Raw genomic sequence first — 23,524 nt, 5'->3', positions numbered from 1 at the left:
CCTCCCAGGAAGTGTGGACATTAGCTCTGTTCTTCTGTGGGGACAGAGCCCTGACTCTGGGAGGGAGCAGAGAAGGGTACTAGGTGTCCCCACAACAGAAGGTAATGTCACATGTGGGAAATCTTCTCTCTAGGCGAGAAGAGAGGGAGGAATCTTCAGGCTTTAACTCCAGCACCATACACCCAAAAGAGTGAGACAGACCCCCTACCCCATTCTCTCTCTCTCTCTCTTTCTCTCCACAGGAGAAAGGAGATCTTGAAAAGCTGGATTATTAACATGTGCAGGAACATACATTAATATTTCCCCCCTTTTCTACCCTTTTATAGTGGCAAAATACACACATGATTTACTATTTTTAATAATTTTCAAGTGTTGAGCCTCATGGCATTAAGTATATTCACTCTGTTGTGCAGAGCTGTCACCATTATTCTTTTAAAAAGAGGCCAAGCCCTTCTAAGCATGCATTCTTTGTTCTGGGAGTTGATGCACTTGTGAGGACTGACTATAAGGGCTAAGCATTACTTTCACCCAATGGGGCCCCTGCTGTCCCCCCCACCCCCGCCCAGACATGTGGCAGCAGTCACGGGATTCTCAGGCTGTAATGCTCTAAGCTGCTAAGTCAACTTAAAGGGCAATTAGTGACTTTATACAACTTGTTATTTATTTACTCAAAAGGATATAACAGGCACTTCTAGGTTGCTGGTTCTTTTGTGTAAAATATATGTTTGGGACCTTTTAAAATGTGTGTTATTTACCTGATTGAACTCAATGGTTTCTCTGGAGTTATTCAGTTTTATTGTAGAAATTAGAAGTAGGGAGATAATTTTTCTGTTTTTCCTTTTTTTCTTTATTTATTGGACAGAGACAGAGAAATTGAGAGGGAAGGGAAGGTAGAGAGGGAAAGAAAAAGAAAACCTGTAGCCCTGTTTCACTGACTTATGAAACTTCCCTCCTTCAGGTGGGGACCAGGGCCTTGAACCTGGGTCATTATGCACTGTGATGTATGCCTTAACCAGGTGCACCACTGACTGGCCCCTAGAAGTGGGGGGGGGGTTTAGCACTAATTTTCAGGCCTGACAACCTGCATAAATCAATGGCAGTTGTCTGGATTTCAGTATAAATTTGCTCACAGTGTTAATGCATTAATTAACTCACAGCCACCCAAGTGCAGTGAGGAAACACTTGGCCTCTCCTGATGGAGCAGTGAGGTTGAAGGTGGCCTCTTTTCTGAATACTGATGGGTTTTGTTGGGACTGATAGAAGGAACAGTGCTGCTTAGCCACTCCGGCAGTGTTTTTCCCTCTTCACCTGGCTGATCCCTCAACAGATCTCTACTAGGGATCACTCCATGTTATCTGAGAATCACTCTGCTTTTGAAGTAATAAGGGCTGTTAAAATTGAATTATTTGAGATTGATTCTTTGGAGACCAGCTGGGAAAGGTGCCAGGAAATGACCCAGGACAACTTTTCTATGTGAGTCAAGTAAAAAATGATGCAGCAGAGAAAGCTGCACTGGGCCACTCAATCATTTTAATTTTTGGTTTGTCTGATTTTAATTACTTTTTTTTTGCCACTAGGATTTGTGCTGGGGCTCAGTGTCTGCATAATTCCGCTATTCCCAGTGGTCACATCACCCCCTCCACACATACTTTTAGGTGGAGAGTAAAAGACTGAGGGAGAGAGAGATAGCAAGAGATGCCACAGCACCCAAACTCCTGGTGTGGTTTGAACTGGGAAGGCAGGCACCCTCTAGGTAACTATCTTGCTAGCTCTCATGGTGTAAAGTATTATCCAGAAAATTACATTTCTGTGCTGGTGACCAACTCCAGCACAACTCCCTTCGCTTTGTTGAAGGGCGCTTACTGAATAAGGGATGAGGAACATGAAGTTGAGTATGAACAACACTGGGTGTCCACCCTCCTCTCCCCACTGTCAGTTCCACTTTCTGATGCAGATCAGACCCATCTGGAGGTATAAATAAATCCTTTCACCTAGACTACTTCTTTTTTTTTAATGTACTTTTTAAAAGTGATTTAATATTGATTTACAAAATTGTAAGATAACAGGGGTTATAATTCCATCTGGTTCCCATCACCAGAGTGTTGTGTCCCATCCCCTCCATGAAAACTGTAGTAGTTCTCCCAAGGTCACCAATACGGGCTGATTCTATAATTATTTATCTATACCTATGTATATAATTTTTTCCCTTTTTTTTTTTTTTTTGCCTTCAGGGTTATTGCTGGGGCTCGGTGCCTGCACTACAAATCCACTACTCCTGGAGGCTATTTTTTTGCCTTTTTATCATTATTGTTGTCGTCGTTGTTGGATAGAACAGATAGAAATTGAGAGGGGATGGGAAGACAGAGAGAGGGAAAGATAGACACCTGCAGACCTGTTCCACCTGTGAAGTGACCCTCCCTGCAGGTGGGGAGCCGGGGACTCGAACCGGGATCCTTAGGCCAGTCCTTGAGCCCTTTTTTTTTTTTTTTTGGTAGTGGCCCTGCCTTTACTTCCTTTCTAAGTCAACCCTACACCTATTACCACTTCTGGATGTCTTTCCCTTTTCCCTCTTCTCTCTTAGATAAGAGCAACAGTTAAGGCTATTTCTTCTTTAATCTCACCATAACTCCTTTAGTGGGAAAGAGGAGACTTGCTGGGTGAGATTTATTTGAGAAAAGACAGAATTAGACATAGCAAATACATGAGCCTACAGACTGTCCCCTCTGCATAGCCAGCACCCCCTGAAGGCTGACATGCAGAGTATAAGTGCATGGCCACTTCCGCTTACAACTGCACACCTTGCACCAGCACAGTAACCAGAGGACATGCAGGGTACTTTCAGGAAAGACTTGTCGCATAAATGCATAAATCAATGGCAGTTGCTTGGATTTCAGTATAAATGGATCTTGGACCTGAGGTACTGCCAGATGGACCGACAGGTTACAGTCGGGTGATGCATCTCCAAGGCTATAAAAATGTAGCTGTTTCTGGAGTCACGGGCTGACATTTCAGAAGATGATTATATGCACAATTTAACCACATGGCCATTTGTGCCCTCCCAGTGCCACCACTTCAACAGCTGCCTTCATGTTGGTTTTCTTGTGTGTTCCTCTTTTTTTTTTTTAAGTCAAGCACAATTTTTCCTGGCTTCTCATATTTCTAGCTGAATGTGATTTATTCATATGAAATTATGCTCCATTTTTATAAAACCCAAGTTACTGCAAATGATGCTTGAGGTTTCACAGAAAATATTAATTCCCGATCTGCTGCTATAAAGCATCCCTGCTCGTTCTGCAGCAGCTCTGTCACTCTGAGACAGATGGAAGCAGTCCAAGGGTATGATTAACTTCTTAGTCCTGGCAATTTCCTAGTGCTCCTCTTGCCCTAGATTTCAAGATTGACCTCCAGCTTCTCTGCAAATGCACAGTTGCTCAGCTTGATAAATCACACAAATCCTCTTTTTGATCACAGTTATCTACTATTTACTACTTATGAAGGGAAGTTAATCGTATTCAGAAGCACTTCATACGCTGCACACACATCCTTTCTCCTTTCTAATGGCACTTTGCATATTTTCCACATTACTGGCAATGGGGCAGCTTTCACAGTGCAGTGCTTCTACACCACAGACAGACAGACCCTCATGCAGGAACCTCAAGCCCATTTATCCCTGTTCTCCCTGCCTCTCTCATTCCTTTCCCCCATACACTAATCCACAAGAAGAAAAACTACTTGAGAGGCATAATATAAGAATGAGTAAGATGCACAGTGTTTCTCCTCTGTGAACTGAGTTTTTCTTGTAAGTGGCTTGTTTAGTTTGTCAAGAATTTTTCCCATATTTTTCTTTTCTTCATTATTTGGGGCATCACAGGGTCCTTGGTAGGCTAGTCAACTTTTAATGGTATAAAATAGATAAGAAACTCTATGGGGGGGGTGTGTCGGATGGTAGTGCAGCGCACATGGAGTGAAAAGCAAGGACCGGCATAAGGATCCTGGTTCGAGCCCCCGGCTCCCCATCTCCAGAAGGGTCTCTTCACAAGCAGTGAAGCAGGTTTGCAGGTGTCTATCTTTCTCTCCGCCTCTGTCTCCCTTCCTCTCTCGATTTCTCTCTATCTTATCTATAACAACATCATCAATGGCAACAATAACAATAACGACAACAAGAACAACGAGGGCAACAACAAAAAAAAATGGCCTCCAGGAGCAGTGGATTCGGTGCAGGCACGAGTCTCAGCAATAACTCTGGAGGCAAGAGAGAGAGAGAGAGAGAAAGGAAGGAAGAAAGGAAGGAAGGGAGGGAGGGAGGAAGGAAGGAAGGAAGGAAGGAAGGAAGAAAGAAAGAAAGAAAGAAAGAAACTCTACAGTCAGATGTGGAAAAGAAGAAGAAAAAAATCATTCCACCCCATACCTACATAAACAACTGTTATCATAGCAGGGCAGCTCAAATTGGTAGGAATAAAGCCAAATGCATCTTTAATTGTAAAACACACACACACTCTCTCTCTCTCTTTTACTCTCTAGTGTGGGATTAAGCCTCATTTGTGTGATGCTACCACATGCCACTTTCTTTATTCTTTATTCTTTCTTCTTTATTCTTAGAGAGGCAGAAATAATCAGAAGAGGAATAGAGGAGATCACGTGGGACAGAAAATACACGCACAACACTGTTTTACTCCAGTAACCATGGGACTACTTTAGTGTCATCCATGATGCCCCCATGTGATGTCAAGGCTCACACCCAGGGACTTTTCCATAGCAAGGAATGCACTCTACAACTGTAAGCTGTTTCTTGGCACTGTGGCCCAGCTGTGACATGCAGTATATGCTGCTACTTTGGATGCACCAGAAATTAAACCTGCTCAGATAAAATTAAACAAGATTAAAGGTTTTCTTTGGGAGTAACCATGATTTTTATATTTAGGTAATGAAACTATCACAATTTCAATTTATCAAGGCATTTAGTAGCTGCTGAACTTTAAAGGATACAGTATTAACTGCCAGATACTAGATTTCTGCTAGAATGTCTATTTAGAAAAATCAACCAGGAAGCTGGAGAAATAGGAATACAGATAAAATTCGCCTTCAGGAGACATTTGGATGTTTTCTCACCTCTGATGTTCCTCAGGGATGAGATTTCAATCTGCCTTTAGAAAGGAAAGGGGAGGGGTTGGGTTTTAGCACACCAGGTGGAACATATGTATTACAATGCTCAAGGACCCAAGTCCAAGCCCTCAGTCTCCACATGCAGGGAGAAGCTTCATGAGTGGTGAAGCAGTACTGCAGATGTCTCTACTTCTCTCTCTTTTCTATCAAAAAATAAAAAGTCAACAGAAAAAAAAAAAAAGGATTTCCAGTAATGGTGGACTTGTGCAGCCCCAGTCATAACCCTGGTAGGAAAGAGAAAGAAAGAGCAGCAACAAATGCTGGAGAGGTTGTGGGGACAGAGTAACCCTTTTACATTGCTGGTGGGAATGTAAATTGGTACAGCCTCTGTGGAGAGCAGTCTGGAAAACGCTCAGAAGGCTAGACATGGACCTTCCATATGACCCAGTAATTCCTCTCCTGGGGTTATACCCCAAGGACTCCATAACACCCAACCAAAAAGAGGTGTGTACTCCTATGTTCATAGCAGCACAATTCATAATAGCTAAAACCTGGAAGCAACCCAGGTGCCCAACAACAGATGAGTGGCTGAGAAAGCTGTGGTATATATACACAATGGAATACTATGCAGCTATCAAGAACAATGAACCCACCTTCTCTGACCCATCTTGGACAGAGCTAGAAGGAATTATGTTAAGTGAGCTAAGTCAGAAAGATAAAGATGAGTATGGGATGATCCCACTCATCAACAGAAGTTGAGTAAGAAGATCTGAAAGGGAAACTAAAAGCAGGACCTGATCAAATTGTAAGTAGGGCACCAAAGTAAAAACCCTGTGGTGAGGGGTAGACATGCAGCTTCCTGGGCCAGTGGGGGGTGGGAGTGGGACAGAGGGATGGGTCACAGTCTTTTGGTGGTGGGAATGGTGTTTATGTACACTCCTAGTAAAATGTAGACATATAAATCACTAGTTAATTAATATGAGAGGGGGAAAATCAATTGTATGTCTCAAAGTTTTTCAAAACACAAACTGAATCTTTTTAATATATAGGCTGTGTATTTGATATGCAGACTCTCTCAAAAGCCTAGACCAAGTAGATTAGAAGCATCCAATAGCACAGCTATATATAAGATACTGGGTACTGTACAGCAAACCATAACAAAAGGACTTTTCAAAGTTAACCCAATTACCAAATAATGTGATGATAACATTAACTATTGATTGTCTTTTTGAACCCTAAGACAGCAGGAACCTCACATCTCCACTATAGAGCCCCTACTTCCCCCAGTCCTGGAACCCTTGGATAGGGCCCACTTTCCCATATGCCTCTCCCAATCCATATCAAATAATACTGCATCCGCCGACCACAACCTAACCAACGCAATGATTGCCACCTCAACATGCTTCACTTCAGACTGTGTCCAGAGACTTCACGTGTGGAATGACAACCCTTCAGCTTCATTACTCGGGTGAGACCTTTCCTTTCATAGTATACTCTAATTTCATCTCAGGTGGTTCACTTTCTAACAAAGTCCCAAAACCTAGATATACACCAGTTTCTGTGAGAGAGAGCATATCTTCACACGTATCTATAAACTACTGCAAAATATATACCTGAAAGCAGAAGTACACTAGAGTTTGCAGTGAGTACCTCCCTAACACTTCCCCTCCACTATTCCAAGCTTTGGGTCCATGATTGCTCAACAATTTGTTTGGCTTTGTATGTTAACTCTCTTTTTAGTCACCAGGTTCCAGATGCCATCAGGATGCTGGCCAGGCTTCCTTGGATTGAAGACCCCACCAATGTGTCCTGGAGCTCAGCTTCCCCAGAGACCCACCCTTCTAGGGAAAGAGAGAGGCAGACTGGGAGTATGGACCGACCAGTCAATGCCCATGTTCAGCGGGGAAGCAATTACAAGAAGTCAGACCTTCCACCTTCTGCAACCCACAATGACCCTGGGTCCATGCTCCCAGAGGGATGGAGAATGGGAAAGCTATCAGGGGAGGGGGTGGGATATGGAGATTGGGTGGTGGGAATTGTGTGGAGTTGTACCCCTCCTACCCTATGGTTTTGTTAATTAATCCTTTCTTAAATAAAAAAAAAAAAGAAAAAAAAAAAGAGAAAGAAAGAAAGCAACAGGAAATGCCCCAATAACTGGTCTCATTAGATCGGGTCTCCCAGCCATGAAGGCAAGTTTTCTCATGTGGAAACAGAGAACAGTAACTGAACTTCTTACAGTTCAAATTCACCCTGACAGTCCCAAGGCCTCAAATTTTAATTCCTCATCCATTTTTGCATCTTGAAACAAATTTCCCTCCTCCCAAATCAAATGCCCTTGTGCTCACTGGAACTCAAGGTAGTTTAATTTTAAGGCAAATGGAAGTAACATGGTCCACAGATGAACACAATAGCAGAAACTTTGAGACAGGAAATCCATGGTATGGGCTCAGCTGGGTTTTTCTGCCCAACTCCATAATTGCAGAATTCAGGAAGCACCTTTGAAGGTCTGAAAAGTACCTTTTTTTTTTTTTTTTTTTTCCTAGAACAAAAAGAAGGTGTTGCCTACTCATTACAGAATTCTATATTAATAGGTGACAATAGACTGAATCTAAACATAATCTAGGAAACAAGAAGAGTGAGTAAATGAATGTGTAATAGATAAATACCAGACTATACATAGCCAGAGGTAAATTTCTACCTTGGGAGGGTCACAATGGGTTGGGAAGGGGGTGGGTGTAAGAGGGGAGAGAGGGGAGTCTTGCTCAATGTCATTCCTACCTAGATGTGGTTCTAAATAATCAGAAGAGGAAGATAATTACAGAATATTAGAGACAAGTCATGCAGGGATCTGACCCAGAGGCACATTAATCATTTTCTAGGAAACACCATTTTCTTCAACATAGCAACTTATGTATAGAAAATGACATCACGGGAGTCGGGTCGTAGCACAGCAGGTTAAACACACACGGCACAAAGCACAAGGACCGGCATAAGGATCCCAGTTCAAGCCTCCGGCTCCCCACCTGTAGGGGGGTCGCTTCACAAGCGGTGAAATAGGTCTTCAGGTGTCTATCCTTCTCTCCCCCCTGTCTCCCCTCTTTTCTCCATTTCTCTCTGTACTATCTAACAATGACGACATCAATAACAACAATAATAACTAGAACAATAAAACAACAAGGGCAACAAAAGGGAATAAATAAATATTAAAAAAAGAAAATGACATCACTTGATATGAATATTTTCTAATTTAAGAAACTAGAAAATGTGAATCCAATTAATCAGTAGGTATTTTAGTTCTTATTCTAAACAAGACTTTAAATGACATCTCCAGATTACAGGTGCTCTTAAAATCTTCTATAAACTTTTGGTAATTACTCATGTGACCTCAAATTAGTGAGATACATAAGAGAAAAAGCACAGAGAAAGTAACTTTACAAAACTTCACTCTTAGAACAACAAAGTCAACCTATGAGCAATAAACCCTAATTCTAATTTTTAACAGGAAAATGGTTACATTTAAGAAAGGCATGCTCTATTATTCTTTTTAACTTTTAAGAGTCTTATTTTCATGTATCAAATAAAATTTGACATTTAAGTTTTCTTCTTTTTTCTAAAAATACCTAGCACCAGGAGTCAGGCAATAGTGCAGCGGGTTAAGCGCACATGGCGCAAAGCGCAAGGACCAGCATAAGGATCCCGGTTTGAGCCACCTGCTTGCTCCCCACCTGCAGGGGAGTCGCTTCACAAGCGGTGAAGCAGATCTGCAGGTGTCTCTCTTTGTCTCCCCCGCTCTGTCTTCCCCTGCTCTTTCCATTTCTCTCTGTCCTATCCAACAACGACATCAGTAACAACAACAGTAATAACTACAACAAGGACAACAAAAGGGAAAATAAATAAATATGAAAAAAATAGCCAACACTTAAAAAAAAAACCACCTAGCACCATCCACCCATTCCAATAATCTCTTTGATTATTTCAACAGATCTCAGCAATGTTCTATAGTTATGTTTTCCCCTATTAACCTAAAATGATCTTTTTTTTCCAAAAAAAATTCTTTATTTTATAGGACAGAAAGAAATTGATTAATTGACTTTTTTTTTCTTTTCTCTCAGAGCACTGCTCAGCTCTGGCTTATGGTGGTGTGGGGGATAGAACCTGGGGTGATGAAGCCTCAGACAAGAGTGCCTTTTTGCATAGTCATGCTATCTCCCCTGCCTTACAGTGAGAAAATGAAAGGGAAAGCATAGAGAGAGAGAGATAAAGGCACATGCAGCATTGTTTCATCTATTGTAAAATTTTCCTCCTGAAGGTGAGGACCAAAGGCTTGAACCAGGATCTTTGTGCACTGCAGTATGTGCATTCAACCAGATGCACTACCCTAAAATGACCCATTAGACTTTTATGTCTCTGTAGTCGTATTCACATGGAAAAAAATTCCTTTGCTTTTTTTCCTTTTTAATTTTGCAATTTTTAAATGTACAAACCAGTTATTTTGTAGTCTGTCTCTTAATTTGGGTTTTCTTAAAATTATGCTTCTTGACAAAAATACCAAAGTTTTCATGTTGTGTTGTTCTCAGTGCATCACATGGGGGCAATCTTGCTGATGCTGATTTTGATCATTTGGCTAAGGTACTGTGTCTCCAGTTTTCTCCACTGTATACTACATTTATAAATACAGAAATTCATAAGGAGAATAGTGACAATGAAAACCTGTTTCCCAGGCTGAGAGCATGGATCGACCTGCCAACGCCCAGGTCTAGTGGAGAAGCAAGTGAAGAAGCCAGACCATCCAACTTCTGCACCCCATAATGATCCTGGATCTACACACTCAGTGGAATAAGGAATAGGAAAGCTTCCAATGGAGGGAACGGGATATGGAACTCTGGTGGTGGGAATTGTGTGGAACTGTACCCCACTTATCCTATGGTCTTATTGATCATTAGTAAATAAAAAAGAAGAAAAGAAAAAAAAACCTGTTTCCAGGGAATGAACTCTTTTTCTCATAGTATTCTGTTAGCAGAACAGGGACTAAGATTTATTAATTAAGTAGCCAGCTAATTATTGGGTTTGAGGAGGATTTTAGAGAGACTATCAGTAGTAAGTCAAAGGAAATAGCCTATCTCATTAAGATCCATGAACATTTCTATCCAGAACAGAGTCACATATCTTTCAGAAAGAAGCCTTAGGCTGTGTCAGTCTTGATTTCTGCAGAACTGCCTTTGCATTTGCAACTGTGTCTTCAAACAAACTCTGAATTTTCCTAAAATAGGTTTTTGTAACATTTTGTACCTTAATATGTGGCATTATTATTTTTAAGATTTATCATATGTATTACATATGAGAGAAACAGTTTCACATGAGGCAGAAAGAGAAGCCAAAGTATAACTTTGATATACGTGCTATCACAAAATGAACTGAGGACCTCAGGTGCACAAGTCCAACACTCTATCAGTTGAGCTATTTCCCTAGACACATATGCAGTTCTACTGAGATGTAATTTATGTACCAAAAGCTTGCCTCTTTAAAATATGCAGTTCATTGTTTTTAGTATCTTTTTATTTGTTTGTTTGTTTGTATGTTTATAAAATGGAAGTATTGACAAGATTATAAGATAAAAGGGGTACAATTCCACATAATTCCCAACACCAGAACTCCATATTCAATCCCCTCCCTTGACAGCTTTCCCTTCTTTATCCTTCTTGTTTTTAGTATCTTTATAGAGTTGTGAAACCAGAATCATAAGTTAATTTTATAACGTTTTCATTACTCCAATAGGAAACCTTGTAACCTTGGTGTGCCATTCTCACCGTATATCGACACTGTACAATGATGATGCCAATATTCTAAACTTCTTTTTATTTTTGTCTCCAAAATTATCACTGGGGCTTAGTGCCAGCACTACACATACACTGATCCTGGTGACCATCCCCCCCATTATTGGACAGGAACAAGAGAAGAGGGGGAGATAGAGAGGGAAAGATAAAGATAGACACCTGCAGACCTGCTTCGTCACTTGTAATGTGATGACCAGCCCCTGTAGGTGGAGAACTGGAGGCTTGAACAGGGATCCTTGCGCCCGCCCTTGTGCTTAGTACTATGTGTGCTTAGCCAGGTACACCACAGCCCGGCCCCTTCCTCTTGCTTCTCAATGCGTCTCTTTGTGGAAGAAATTGCTTATTTGATAAGTCAAAGGGAGGAAAGAACTATGCACAGGGAAGGAATTAATGTGTTAGATCTTAAATGTGTTTTGATCCAAATCTCTCCTCCTACCACCAGACTCAGAATTGGTACAGTTGTCAGTTTTTGTGCAAATACCAAAAACGGTTCCAAAAGACCATGTGACCAAAAACTCTTAGAGCACACAGACCTGTGTGGGTGTCATAAGGAAGGGTTTTCAATTGAAATAAAAAAATACTTAGGTGCAGCCTGCCACCATAAGGAGAAAGGCTTCCCTCCATGTGCACAGATAATTTACCTCAGTGACAGGCTTTCCCTTGAAGGACTGAGCTGAGCTGGTTTACACAATTGTTCATTCCACAAAAAAAAAAAAAAAAAAGGTACTGGAAAGGAAGGCAAAGCAGTAAAGGTTGGCTAGACAATGCTCAGGTGCCCACAAGTTAGCTGTTTCTTACACTAAAACAACCTCACTTGTGGAGAGAAACAGGGGCTTCATCTGTACCTCTTCACAATTATGTAAAAACAGACATAAAAACACTTCAACTTTGATAAGTACAAAATGAACAAACAAATACAAAGCTAGAAAGTAGTTTTATGTATTCCTGTTCAGTTTATCTTCTATAGCTTTTAGGCAAAGCAGGGTATGAAATATAGTTTGAGTGTGTTTGTTGATTAAGCTCACATATCTCATTTAATAACACAAGCCATAAAAAACAAGCCAAGGCAAGGAGTTAAAAGGCAGCATATAAGATCATGAATTTGTTATGTACATAAAGTATTTCAAGAGAGTATCTCATCAAAAGACAGCTCCTAGTGAAATGACCTGGACAAAATCTGAATAACACATCTCAAAATAAACAAAGTACTTATTACTAAACATGTGTTTAGATCTCAATTAATATCAAAGTTCAGAATTTACTGTACAATTCAGGCCTTCCTCTAAGTTTCTTGTTTCACTGCACAACAAGGGATTCTTCATACTTCTTATAAAATACGAGATGATTTTTGCTGTAATAAACTTCACACATGCATGACACATCCAAGCATGCAAAATGTTTAACATCCCAGTTCACAGATACTTTAGGGGAAAAATCCAATTATGAATTATATGCCACAATAAATAGGGCTCAATGTTTCATAAAGCAATTTATAGTTCATAAAAATGACAAAATGTACCTGTCAGACAGAGCATGGAGAGCAGTTCTCTGGGCTGCCTGCTGGAAAAAAGGGCAGAGATGTTTACTTAATATTCTGACTTTTAAATTATGTGCTTAATCAACACTTAAAAAAAAAACTGTGTCAAACACGCTTTTGCCATGTGGTCAAACATTAAACTATGAGGAACTTAGCAGAGTCCTATCATGTTGTGAAATGAACATTCCTGAGGAGATTATGGAGGCCCCTGCAGAGCACACCTGCTGCCAGGACTAGCTGAAAGAGGCAAGAAGTACAGGAAGGTCTCAGAAGAGCCAGCGGAGACTGGAGTGACTTCACCTTTCTCTCCGAGATCACTCTTACTGTTGCTTTATTCTACTTTTATGTAAGAAAAAAGATGCTCTGCTTTCTTGGTATCTTCTTTCCTAGTGAAGGAATTGATTTTTGACCCAGTCTTAATATTCATTGAAAAAGTTACCACAACTGGAAACTAAAACAATGAGATGAAATTATGAGATTATTGATTTAGTCTAGTAATTGTACTGTGGGAATGTTTCCTTTTTAAAACATCGAAATATTTATGGCTATACTGACATGATTTTGGCATTTGCTTTAAAACAACACAGTTGAAGAGGAGGAGAAATTGGATGGGCATATACATGACACATGACCAGCCCAGAGTTGATTAAATGTTGAAGTTAGGTAATAAGCACATTTGAGGATTATTATATTATCTTGGATTTTGTATGTCTTCAGAAATTTCCATACTATATAATCTGATGAAAGAACATGGCTTCCTTTCCTTCTTTACAGTCTCCTGGTTATGTACACTAAGTCCTCACTTAACATCATCAATAGGTTCTTGGAAATTGTGACTTTAAGTGAAATGATATATAATGAAACCAATTTTACCACTAATTGACGTAAGTAAGGCTTAAATTCCTATGGCATATTTCTCTTAACAAAACTAAAGACCAAAAGTACTTTTAATAGTAAACAATCATGTGCATTAATTAATTAATTAAAGAGTCAAGGGTAGCTCAGCATTACTGAAGTGCAGGTACCAACATGGACAGAATACCCTTCCATTGTATGGTACACACACTCACTCAGACAGGGTGAATTTTGACACAAACCTACCATACCCACCTCTGGAGTGCTGAAGGAAGCTCAGATACCTGGAGAAAGTCTGTATCAACATGGAAGAAAGTGCAAAATCCACACAGTGGCCAGGCCAGGGAATAACTTTCCCTTTCTACTTTCAATGTCAGAACAAAACAATGCTGAAGAGAAAAACATTGCTTTATATATTAAGGTCCTGCTACACACATTTTCTTTTTGTCTAATTTTATTCCATGTGCCTTTTATTTTAACTTATTCTTTTTAATTAGACACACACACCTTTATTTATTTATTTATTTATGTATTTATTTATTTATTTTGCCTCCAGGGTTATTGCTGGGGCTCGGTGCCTGCAGTATGAATCCACTGCTCCTGAAGGCCATTTTCCCCATTTTGTTGCCCTTGTTGTTGTTGTTGCCACTGCTGTTGTTATTGTATAGGACAGAGAAACAGAGAGGAGAAGAAGACAGAGAGGGAGAGAAAGATAAACATCTGCAGACCTGCTTCATTGTCTATGAAGCAATCACCTTGCAGGTGGGGAGTGGGGGGCTCGAACAGGGATCCTTATGTCGGTCTTTGCACTTCACACCATGTGCACTTAATCCACTGCACTACCACCTGGCCACTGACACACACACACACACACACACACACACACACACACACACACATCTAAGAAGTGTGGGTTAGGGGAAAAGCACCATTGTGCCATTTCTTTATGATGCTTTATATTTGACCTTGCATCCTTCCAGGGATCAAACTCAGACATCACATATGCAGGGTGTCATCATACAACTAACTCAGGCTCTAGGCCCCTCCATTTGCTTTTTTTTCTTAATCACTGAGCATTCTGGCATTACACAAGATAGTGAACACACTTGATCTCTGTTCTAGAAGCATAATCTCTAAGATCAGTGCTTATTCAGGATATGCTGGAAAATAAGGACCACATATAATCCCTTTCCAGCTTGCACACTAAATAATGTCATTTTTCTATCAAATGTTTCTTATAGTCTTCATCATTACATGTAGTAAAGAGACAAAATAGAATCTTATATTAGAAAAAGAACACACCAGAACCGACATCTCTATTTCAGAAATGAAATATTCCCATGGTAATAGTTGTGTGTTCATGAATCTGCCAGTTAGTTCAACACTAGCTGAATTCCTACTGTGGAAATTATTGCATTAGGCTCCTCAGAGGGATCAAAACAAAAGCAGAGTTAAGAGGTAATTGTCCTGGAGAAGTTCAGTCCCAGAGTAGGGAGTCACAATAGGGGCAGGAATGAGTTAGTAAAACTTAAGAAGTAGCAAATATAGAAAGACAGTAGGACAGTGCTATGCAGGTACAGGTATGAGGGGTAACTAATGGTCAGTAGATTAGTAACTTCTCAAACTGTGCCTGTTAGCAGTATTCAGTAATAGCTACTGAGTAAAAGTTAAATGAACGAATCATTTAGGGAAACCTGCTTAAATCCAAATTGAAATCCGAGTGGAAGTCTAAAGGCAAGGAAGATGTCGTCAGGTATTGATTGTACTGGACTAGAAGGAAAGGCAAGGGCCTGTACAAGTCTCTGGAAACAGTTCTCTACTAGGGCATCCCTCACCCCAACTCCAGTGTGTCTGGAATTAAACTGCAGTGTTTCTACATGCTATACTCATGAGGTGGGTCATCACTGGCATTTTTTTGTGTGTCTGGGAATAGGGCTTTTAAAGCATTTCAAAGATCAAGAAGGCCCACTGAGGAATGGTACTCTTGAGGTGGCAATGGTGCCTCTACTAAGAAACCCACTGCACATCAGGTTCCAGATGCTACCATGATGCCAACCATACTTCCCTGGACAGACAACCGCACCAATGTGTCCTGGAGCCCTGCTTCTCCAGAGCCCCACCCTTCTAGGGAAAGAGAGAGAGAGAGGTTGGGAGTATGGATCGACTTGCCAACGCCCATGTTCATCAGGGAAGCAATTACAGAAGCCAGACCTTCCACCTTCTGCACCCCATAATGACCCTGGGTCCATACTCCCAGAGGGATAAAGAATGGGAAAGCTATCAGGGGAGGGGATGGGATACGGAGTTCTGGTGGTGGAAATTGTGTGGAGCTGTACTCCTCTTATCCTATGGTTTAGCCAATGTTTCCTTTTTATAAATAATTTTTTTTTAAAAAAGAATTAGATGAATCTAGAAAGTAATCAAGTACAACCATTCTTATTTTACTTAAAAGTAAACTTAAATAAACATTTCAGAAAAATATCCTCAAAAAAAAAAAAAAGAAAAAGAAAAAAGAAAAAAGAAACCCACTGTAAAGCAGGAAAAAAAAGGTAGATCTGAAAGAAGCGACACAGGGAACTCCCATTACCTTCTGGGTCTGGCAAATTGTAGGAGGAACTTGAATAGGACCCACAATATTTTTAAAAATATTTATTTATTTAGTTAGTTCCTTTTGTTGCCTTATTGTTGTAGTTATTATTGTTGTTGTTACTGATGTCATTGTTGGACAGGACAGAGAGAAATGGAGAGAGGAGGGGAAGATAGAGAAGGGGAGAGAAAGATAGACACCTACAGACCTGCTCCACTGCCTGTGAAGTGACTCCCCTGCAGGTGGGGAGCCGGGGGCTCGAACCGGGATCCTTGCACTTTGTGCCACATGCGCTTAACCCACTGCGCTACCACCCGACTCCCAGGACGCACAATCTTTTGAACTGAGAACTGAAAGTCTAGGAGTCTAGGAGAATTTTGATGTTAATTTATATCATGCATCTGGACCTTGTTCCTCAGTCTCCATCTCAGTTTCCAATTGTCCTTGCCTTGTCAGAATAGTCCAGTCAGTGTCCTGTTTGCTGTGGGCAACTAAGGGTTTCTACTCGTTTCCTTTTTTGGTTTCTAAGATTCATGTCCTGGCATTCTCATGCCACATAATTAGGTTTAAAAACGAAAGAAGATGAGCAAAATCATCAGTAAGAGTAGAGTGTGGCAGGGGAATCAAAGAAAGGGTACTTCCTTCTCTCTCCTTTTAGCTCTGTCATCTCCCTGAAAGCCAGTCCAGGGGCATGCTCTAAAAGAGCCCAGTGGGAGATGGGCAGCCATCATTGTTTCCAGGTTTATCTCCTAAAGGATTCTTTTATTGCTCAGCAAAATGGCTTTCATCTTTGGCAGCTCTACTTGAAAAGAACCTCTACTCCTGACACAGTTTGGCTACTCCTGACACAGTTCAAAAAGTATTTTGAACTCCCCAAAGCAAAGATGGCATGCATAATTACTATAGTCTTAACATCATTTCACTGGGAGGCACTAGATAATGACTCTCCCTGGAATAACAAAATTCCTAAATGATGTGAGTAAACATTCAATAGAAGCCTCTTACATGTCTGAATTTCCCCTAGCCATGGTTGTCAATATTTTAAAAATCTATTGAGTCTTTCTCTCCTGCTTTCAAAAACTCCCTGCTGACTTTTGTGATAAGGAAACAGTGCTTGTTGATATGCAGGCTGTAAAAAAAAAAGATTTTTCTTACATTACAAAGCAAAAACAAAATAAAGCCAGCATATGTCTTGGAAGTTAAGCAATTGGTCTGGGGAATGAAGATGAGCAATATATATTTGCACTGGTCACTGTTATAAATCTACATGTAAGTTTTTTTTTTTGAGAAATCTATCATCATGATATCTTTTAACACATTATAAAATAATTAAAATTACCATAAGCAAGAAATAAGTGCTATAACTAATGTCATTATTATAGTGTGTACATTCAATCAGCTGCACTACCGTGTGGTCCCCACTAATATCATTATTATAAACTACATCCTAATAACTTATCTCCATTGATATAATAAATGTCATGGATGAACAAAAACACACACACACACAAAAAAAAAACAAAACCCAAGCAAACGAAAGAAACTCAGTCACCCAATCATAACGAGAATAACTACAAGTTGATATATCCAGAGTGGTGGTGACTGAGAGTATCTTTGTAGGACTGGTGTTGGCCAACTTGTATATTATAAACTGAATTGGAAAGTTGGAGCAGGGACTGATTTTCTTTAGTGCAGGAGTAGGGGACCTTTTTTTCTGCTTAGGATCATACAAAATTATCAACAGAAATATGAAAAATGTTCAAAGTCACTAATTATTGGAGAAATGCAAATAAAGATAACAATGAGATATCATTTCATTCTATGAGAATGTCTTACATCAGAAAAGACAGTAATAATATGTGTTGGAAAGGTTGTGAGGGTAAAGGAACCCTCTTGCACTGCTAGTGGGAATATCAGTTCGTCCAACCTCTGTGGAGAGCAGTCTAGAAAGCTAGAAGTGAACCTACCCTATGACCCTGCAATTCCTCTCCTGTGGATATATCCTAAGGGATCAAACACACTCATCCAAAGAGTTCTGTGTATACCTATGTTCATAGCAGCACAGTTTATAATAGCCAAAACTTGGAAGCAATCTAGATGAGTGGCTGAGAAAGTTATGGCTGAGAAAGTTATTCTATATAGAGAATGGAATACTATTCAGATAGTAAGAATGATGAATTTACCTTCTTCATCTCAACTTGGATGGAGCTTGAAAGAACCATGTTAAGTGAGATAAGCCAGACAGAGAAGCATGCATATGGTATGATTTCACTCATAGGCAAAACTTAAGAAACAAGGACAAAAACGGAAAACACAAAGTAAATCTTGGACTGGATTTGGGGTATTGCACTGAAGCAAAGGATTCTGGGTAACTAGGGTGGGTTGGGGGATGAGGTGAGTTTTGGGGTCCTGATGCATGATGGTGGAAAATGACCTAAATTGGGGGTGAGAAATTTTACCCCCCATGTCAACAACTGTACTGTAAACCAATAATCCCCCAATAAGAGGGAAAATAAATAGCACTTAGTGTTGCTATTTGAAAACCTCCTAGATTTACTGAAATTTCAGTCCCACCTGCTGTTGCTTTGGCAAGGTCAGATCAAGTGATTTATTGAGGTTGGGCATTTCCCATCCCTGATTTTGCAGCCAGACATGATGGCCTGGCCAGAATGACTTTCTTGGGCTAAGAGACTGGGCACATTCTAGTTACTAAGCAGGGTCCTTTTTGTATTTCTTACTCTTCCATCTGCCTACATAGAGTATGCTGCACAACCTACCTTGTGGTCTTAAGCACCATTAACCATCTATCTCATTGTTTTTTTTTTTATTTTACCAGAGCACTGGTTCAGCTATTACTTATAGAGGTGCTGGGGGTTGGACCTAGGACCTTGAAGTCTTAGGCATGAACATCTTTTTTGCATAGCTAATATTCTACCCCCCAGCCTCTATATCACTATTTCTAATACTTGATTTTGATTGTACTATTTAATTTGAAGTTATTCTACATCATTAAAGATTTTTACAGAGGGGGACTCATCATCATCCATCAAGAAAGGGGATGACAATATATTAAGTGTTTTAAATAATTCCATAAAGGAAAAAAAATCTTATGACATTAGATTAAAACTGCATGTCATAGGTGAAAGCAAACACCACTAATATATTTACTGTCCCTTGTTTAAAAATCCTTTGGCATCTGTCCCACTAGGAAAAGACAGAGACAGGCTGGGAGTATGGGTTGACCTGTCAATGTCTATGTCCAGCAGAGAAGCAATTATAGTAGCCAGACCTTCCACCTCTGCACCCCATAATGATCCTGGGTCCATACTCCCAGAGAGAGAAAGAAGAGGAAAGCTTTCAATGGAGGGGATTGGATGCAAAACTCTGGTGGCAGGGATTGTGTGGTATTGTACCCATTTTACCCTATGGTCTTGCTGATCATTATTAAATCAATGTCTTTTTTAAAAAAAGAACTTTAAAAGAAATACTTGGGAAAATTTTGAAGTAAATACATATCTAGATGGAGTTTTTAACATGACTATTTTAGAAAAGTTCTACTTAGAACTCCATTCATGTATAATTTTATTCTTTAGAACGTTGTTCTATAGGCTATTCATTCATAAGTATGCTGTGAAAATAATGTTCAAGTAAATTTTGTGAATGTTAGGGGGAAATGACCAGAGGGCTCTGAACCCCAGTTCTACTGGGATCCAGAACTTTTATGACCAGGAAGCTTTGTTTTTATATTATCACTGAGAGTTATGCAGAGTACCGGAGGAAGTCAGGCACTGCTTCTCTAACCTCAAAGGAAAGTGGAAAAAGAAGGACACTTGGAAGTTGTAATAGGTGTAGGTGTTTCTTAGAAAGGGAAGGCAGGGGGGCTTCGCTGTAGTGCAGCAGGTTAAGTGCTCATAGTGCAAAGTGCAAGGACCAGCAGAAGGATCCTGGTTTGAGCCCCCGGCTCCCTACCTGCAGGGAGGTTGCTTCACGGGCAATAAAGCAGGCCTGCAGATGTCTCTCTTTCTCTCCCCCTCTCTCGATTTTTTCTCTGTCCTGTCCAACAGCAATAACAACAAGGGCAAAAAAATGGGAAAAAATGGCCTCTAGGAGCAGTGGATTTGTTGGACCTGCACTACGAATGTTCAACTCTGGAGGCAAAAATAAAGGAAAGGGAAGGCAGGACCATAGATGTGAATAAAAATGGGCAACGCGCGCGCGCACACACACACACACACACACACACTTATCTAGTCAACCCACATCTATGACCTTGGGAGAACTATGGCAGTTACCACTACAGGAGCATGGAGACACAAAATTCTAGTGGTGGGAGTGGTATTATACCCTGATTATCTTATAATATTGTAAATCTGTATTAAATCATTAAAATTAAAAAATCTTTGGCTTTTGTACACTGTTACTTACTTTTGGAAAATAAAAATATATAAATACTTTAACTTAATAGCAGAGAAAAATTGTCTTGGTGACTCATGACTGGAGACTGAAAAGCTATTCATAGTAAACTTGATGAATTGCCCTATGTCTTTCTTTCAAGAATCACAGCAACAATACTTTATCTTCCTAAATCATTCCCTCTGAACTTTTTCCTTATTCAGTTCTCAGTAAGATAGGTTGAGAGGGCTAAGAGAATGTTTCGTTGATTTTTCCTCTGTTCATTACTCATTCACAAATTAATGTAAAAAGTCTACGAGACAAAACTAGTTTTCTGCCAGAGGTAATCATTTTCCAGTTTCTCTTCAAGAGATGACATTTTTTCTGTCTCTATTATAGCAAGCTTGGTGCTTGGGAAACATAATCAGTAGACATTCAGGATTCAATGTATGCTAAATAAATTACTAGTCACAATCTGTTATTGAAAGAAAATCAAAGAGGCAATTAAGTTTCATTATGGTAACTGGGTCAAGCACAGAACAAGTTCATGGATATTAGAGTTGTGATAAGCACAAGGGGAAGAGGTTGAAATTCAGAGGGTTCCTAAGATGATCCAATTTCCTTCTTACGTGAAGGAAACAGAACTAATGTGAACTCCTCTGCTGTACCTATTATGTACAGATCTTGGCTAGGCCTGGATAACAATGAAAACAAAACCGCAGGGATGAGTCAGTCATGAAAAATTAAACATACACAAGCAATCTAGATGCCACGGGCTAGGACTGAAGAGGCTATAAACAAACAGTGTGAGAAGAACCTCATGGAATAAGTAAGTGGTCAAGGAAGGCTCACTAGATAAGGGACAAAGAACTCGATGGCAGAAGGACTAAGAAGAGTTAAGGGACCAGAAAAATGAGAGAGTGTGGAAGAAAGGAGGGCTGCATTCAAGGGAAATGGTTTGGGTGCAAAGGCCCCAGGCAGACTTATATCCCCACTCAGCTGAAGAACAGCAGGAATCACTGAGGTGGAACTCTGTAAGCAGGAGGAACAGGAGCAGATTCCAAACTTGGAAGATCAAGTTAATGTTTTTGGACATTAGTCACAGAGCAGTTAGAAGCCCCAGCAGGGGGTTAGGGAGACAGCATAATGGTTATGCAAGGCTTTCAAGCCTGAGGAACTGAGATCTTAAAATTCAATCCCCAGCACCACTGTAAATCAGAACTGAGCAGTTCTGGTCTCTATCCCCCCCCCATCTCTAATAAAAAATTATAAAAAAGAAATTACTGCAGGGGTTTACACCAGGGGGAGTTGGAGGAAGAACAGATGGGATTTGTTCATTCTTCATATCTTCTCATGTATCTATAATTAAAAAAAGAAGAAAAAAGTTGGGGAATAGAATTGAGTAGGAAGGGCCAAGCTCTGAGGTTACTATAGTAATCCAGTCAAAAGAAGCACAAGGCGGTGGAGAATATATATTTTTGGCAAATAACAGGCATAAAAGTAAGATCTCAGGTTGGACAGATCTACATCTTACCATTATTTTCAAAGAAATAGATTTAGGGTTCAAATAGAATACATTTTTGCTTCTCCCTTTGATAGGTGAACTTCGTTGATACTATTAACATTACCATCTCTATTTCTGTAGTGGTGGGTTTTAAAAGACTTTTACTATTTGGGATATAGTAGACACATACAACTGCTCTCACAGCTAATCTTAGTTCATTTGTAGCCTGTTCTAATTCAAATATGCTATGAAATGTAGATGGGGTCTTGTGGCTTTTTAGAATTATGTCTGATGTGGTCCGGCGTAACATAAAGCTTTGGACTCTCAAGCATGAGGTCCTGAGTCTGATCCCTGGCAGCACATGTGCCACAGTGATGTCTGGTTCTCTCTCCTCCTATCTTTCTTATAAATAAATAAAATAATAAAAAAAGAATTACTGATAATGTCTGATAATGTCTTACATTTTTCTTGTCATTCTTTGAATTATAACTTGTGTTTATTAATTTATTTTACTGTTTCATTTCTTTCTACAGCTACTAACACATTTTATGTTTCATTAATTTGATTTTATGCAGTTTTTACTTTAATCTTAGTTGATGAGTCTCTAACTTCTTAATGTTGTAAACTTCCATTTGGCATTTTTCAGTCCACTTAGTGATATTTGCAATACAAAGGAAAGGTTCCACTTGATTCTAATATTAAGTACTTTCCACTTTCAGGTATCTAGAAATGCTGTTTAGGAAGCACTTTCTTAAGTGCAATTTGACCATATCCTGTTCTTTACAGGATTCAGGTAGAGTCAAGGATAACAATACTATCTATCATCCAAATAAGAATGTTTCTGAGTGAAACAGAAGATACCAGGTGGGACTCAGGGGTAGCAGGAAATCCTTCCTTTTCTGGGTGCCGTGGACTCTCAGGTTGCTCTAATAACTACCACTGTACAGATATAAATAAGATCAAGGTGAGAAGACAGAATTTCAGAGGTTGAGAAACTTGTCAATAAAGAAAGCAAAGAGCTGAATGGGGTTAGTAGTGGACCAATAACTCTGGTTCTTGGGTTTCTAAGCTAAACCAGTGTCCAGGTTGCTTTCTTGTTCTCTTTCTAGCTATTCTCTATTTAGATTCAGCCTATAATTCAAGGTCTAGTGCATTTTTTTTCTAGACCTACCATGGCAAACTTTTGTTGATCTTCTGTTCTCTGAAGTCATAGTCTACAACATGTGATAAGACTGAGTTTTGTTCTCTGCTGAAGAGTTTGCCATCTGCCTCAGAAGATTTTCAGTATTGGCTTTCCAAGTTCTTTGAAGATTACTGAAAGAAGACATTCAGCTTATTCTGCCATCACCAGAGTTTGCTGGTGACTGGTAATCTGTACGGACTTGAAGTCCTACTTGCCAGGTAGGACTTGAGATGGTGACTTCTGGGAATAACACATATGATCTGCCATGACTCTAATCCAATGCTGAAGTCCATTTCATTGTCTTAGTTGTATATTCTTTCTCTATTTTACTTAAAAAAGACAAATAAGGTACACTTCTCTGTAGAGAGGTTTACTGGTTTTTATTTATCCTTTTTTCATGCTGAATTGCTTACATGTATTTATATCTATCAGAAATATGATAATCTCTTCAACAAATGGTGTTGGAAAAATTGGTTAGACTCATATAAAAATGAACGAGACTTTCATTTAACACTACAACACCAACATT

At 39.8% G+C, this 23,524-nt stretch overlaps 1 protein-coding gene across 6 annotated transcripts in view; it reads right to left on the bottom strand.

Moving 5' to 3' along the window:
* The window catches only part of AFF3 (ALF transcription elongation factor 3), a 554,707-nt gene that overhangs the window by 88,962 nt on the left and 442,221 nt on the right, over nt 1–23,524 (bottom strand). For 4 of the 6 annotated variants that reach the window (XM_060187452.1, XM_060187455.1, XM_060187454.1 and 1 more), the window contains one exon: nt 12,457–12,497. In XM_060187452.1, coding sequence (XP_060043435.1) covers nt 12,457–12,497 — 41 coding nt within the window. The remainder of the gene's footprint in view (nt 1–12,456; nt 12,498–23,524) is intronic. The other 2 variants (XM_060187453.1, XM_060187456.1) reach the window with 1 other exon arrangement.

This window comes from Erinaceus europaeus, chromosome 3 (genome assembly GCF_950295315.1).
Source record: "Erinaceus europaeus chromosome 3, mEriEur2.1, whole genome shotgun sequence".
NCBI lineage: Eukaryota > Metazoa > Chordata > Mammalia > Eulipotyphla > Erinaceidae > Erinaceus > Erinaceus europaeus.
Note: the sequence above shows the minus strand (reverse complement) of the source record. Positions and strands in the feature narration are given on the sequence as shown.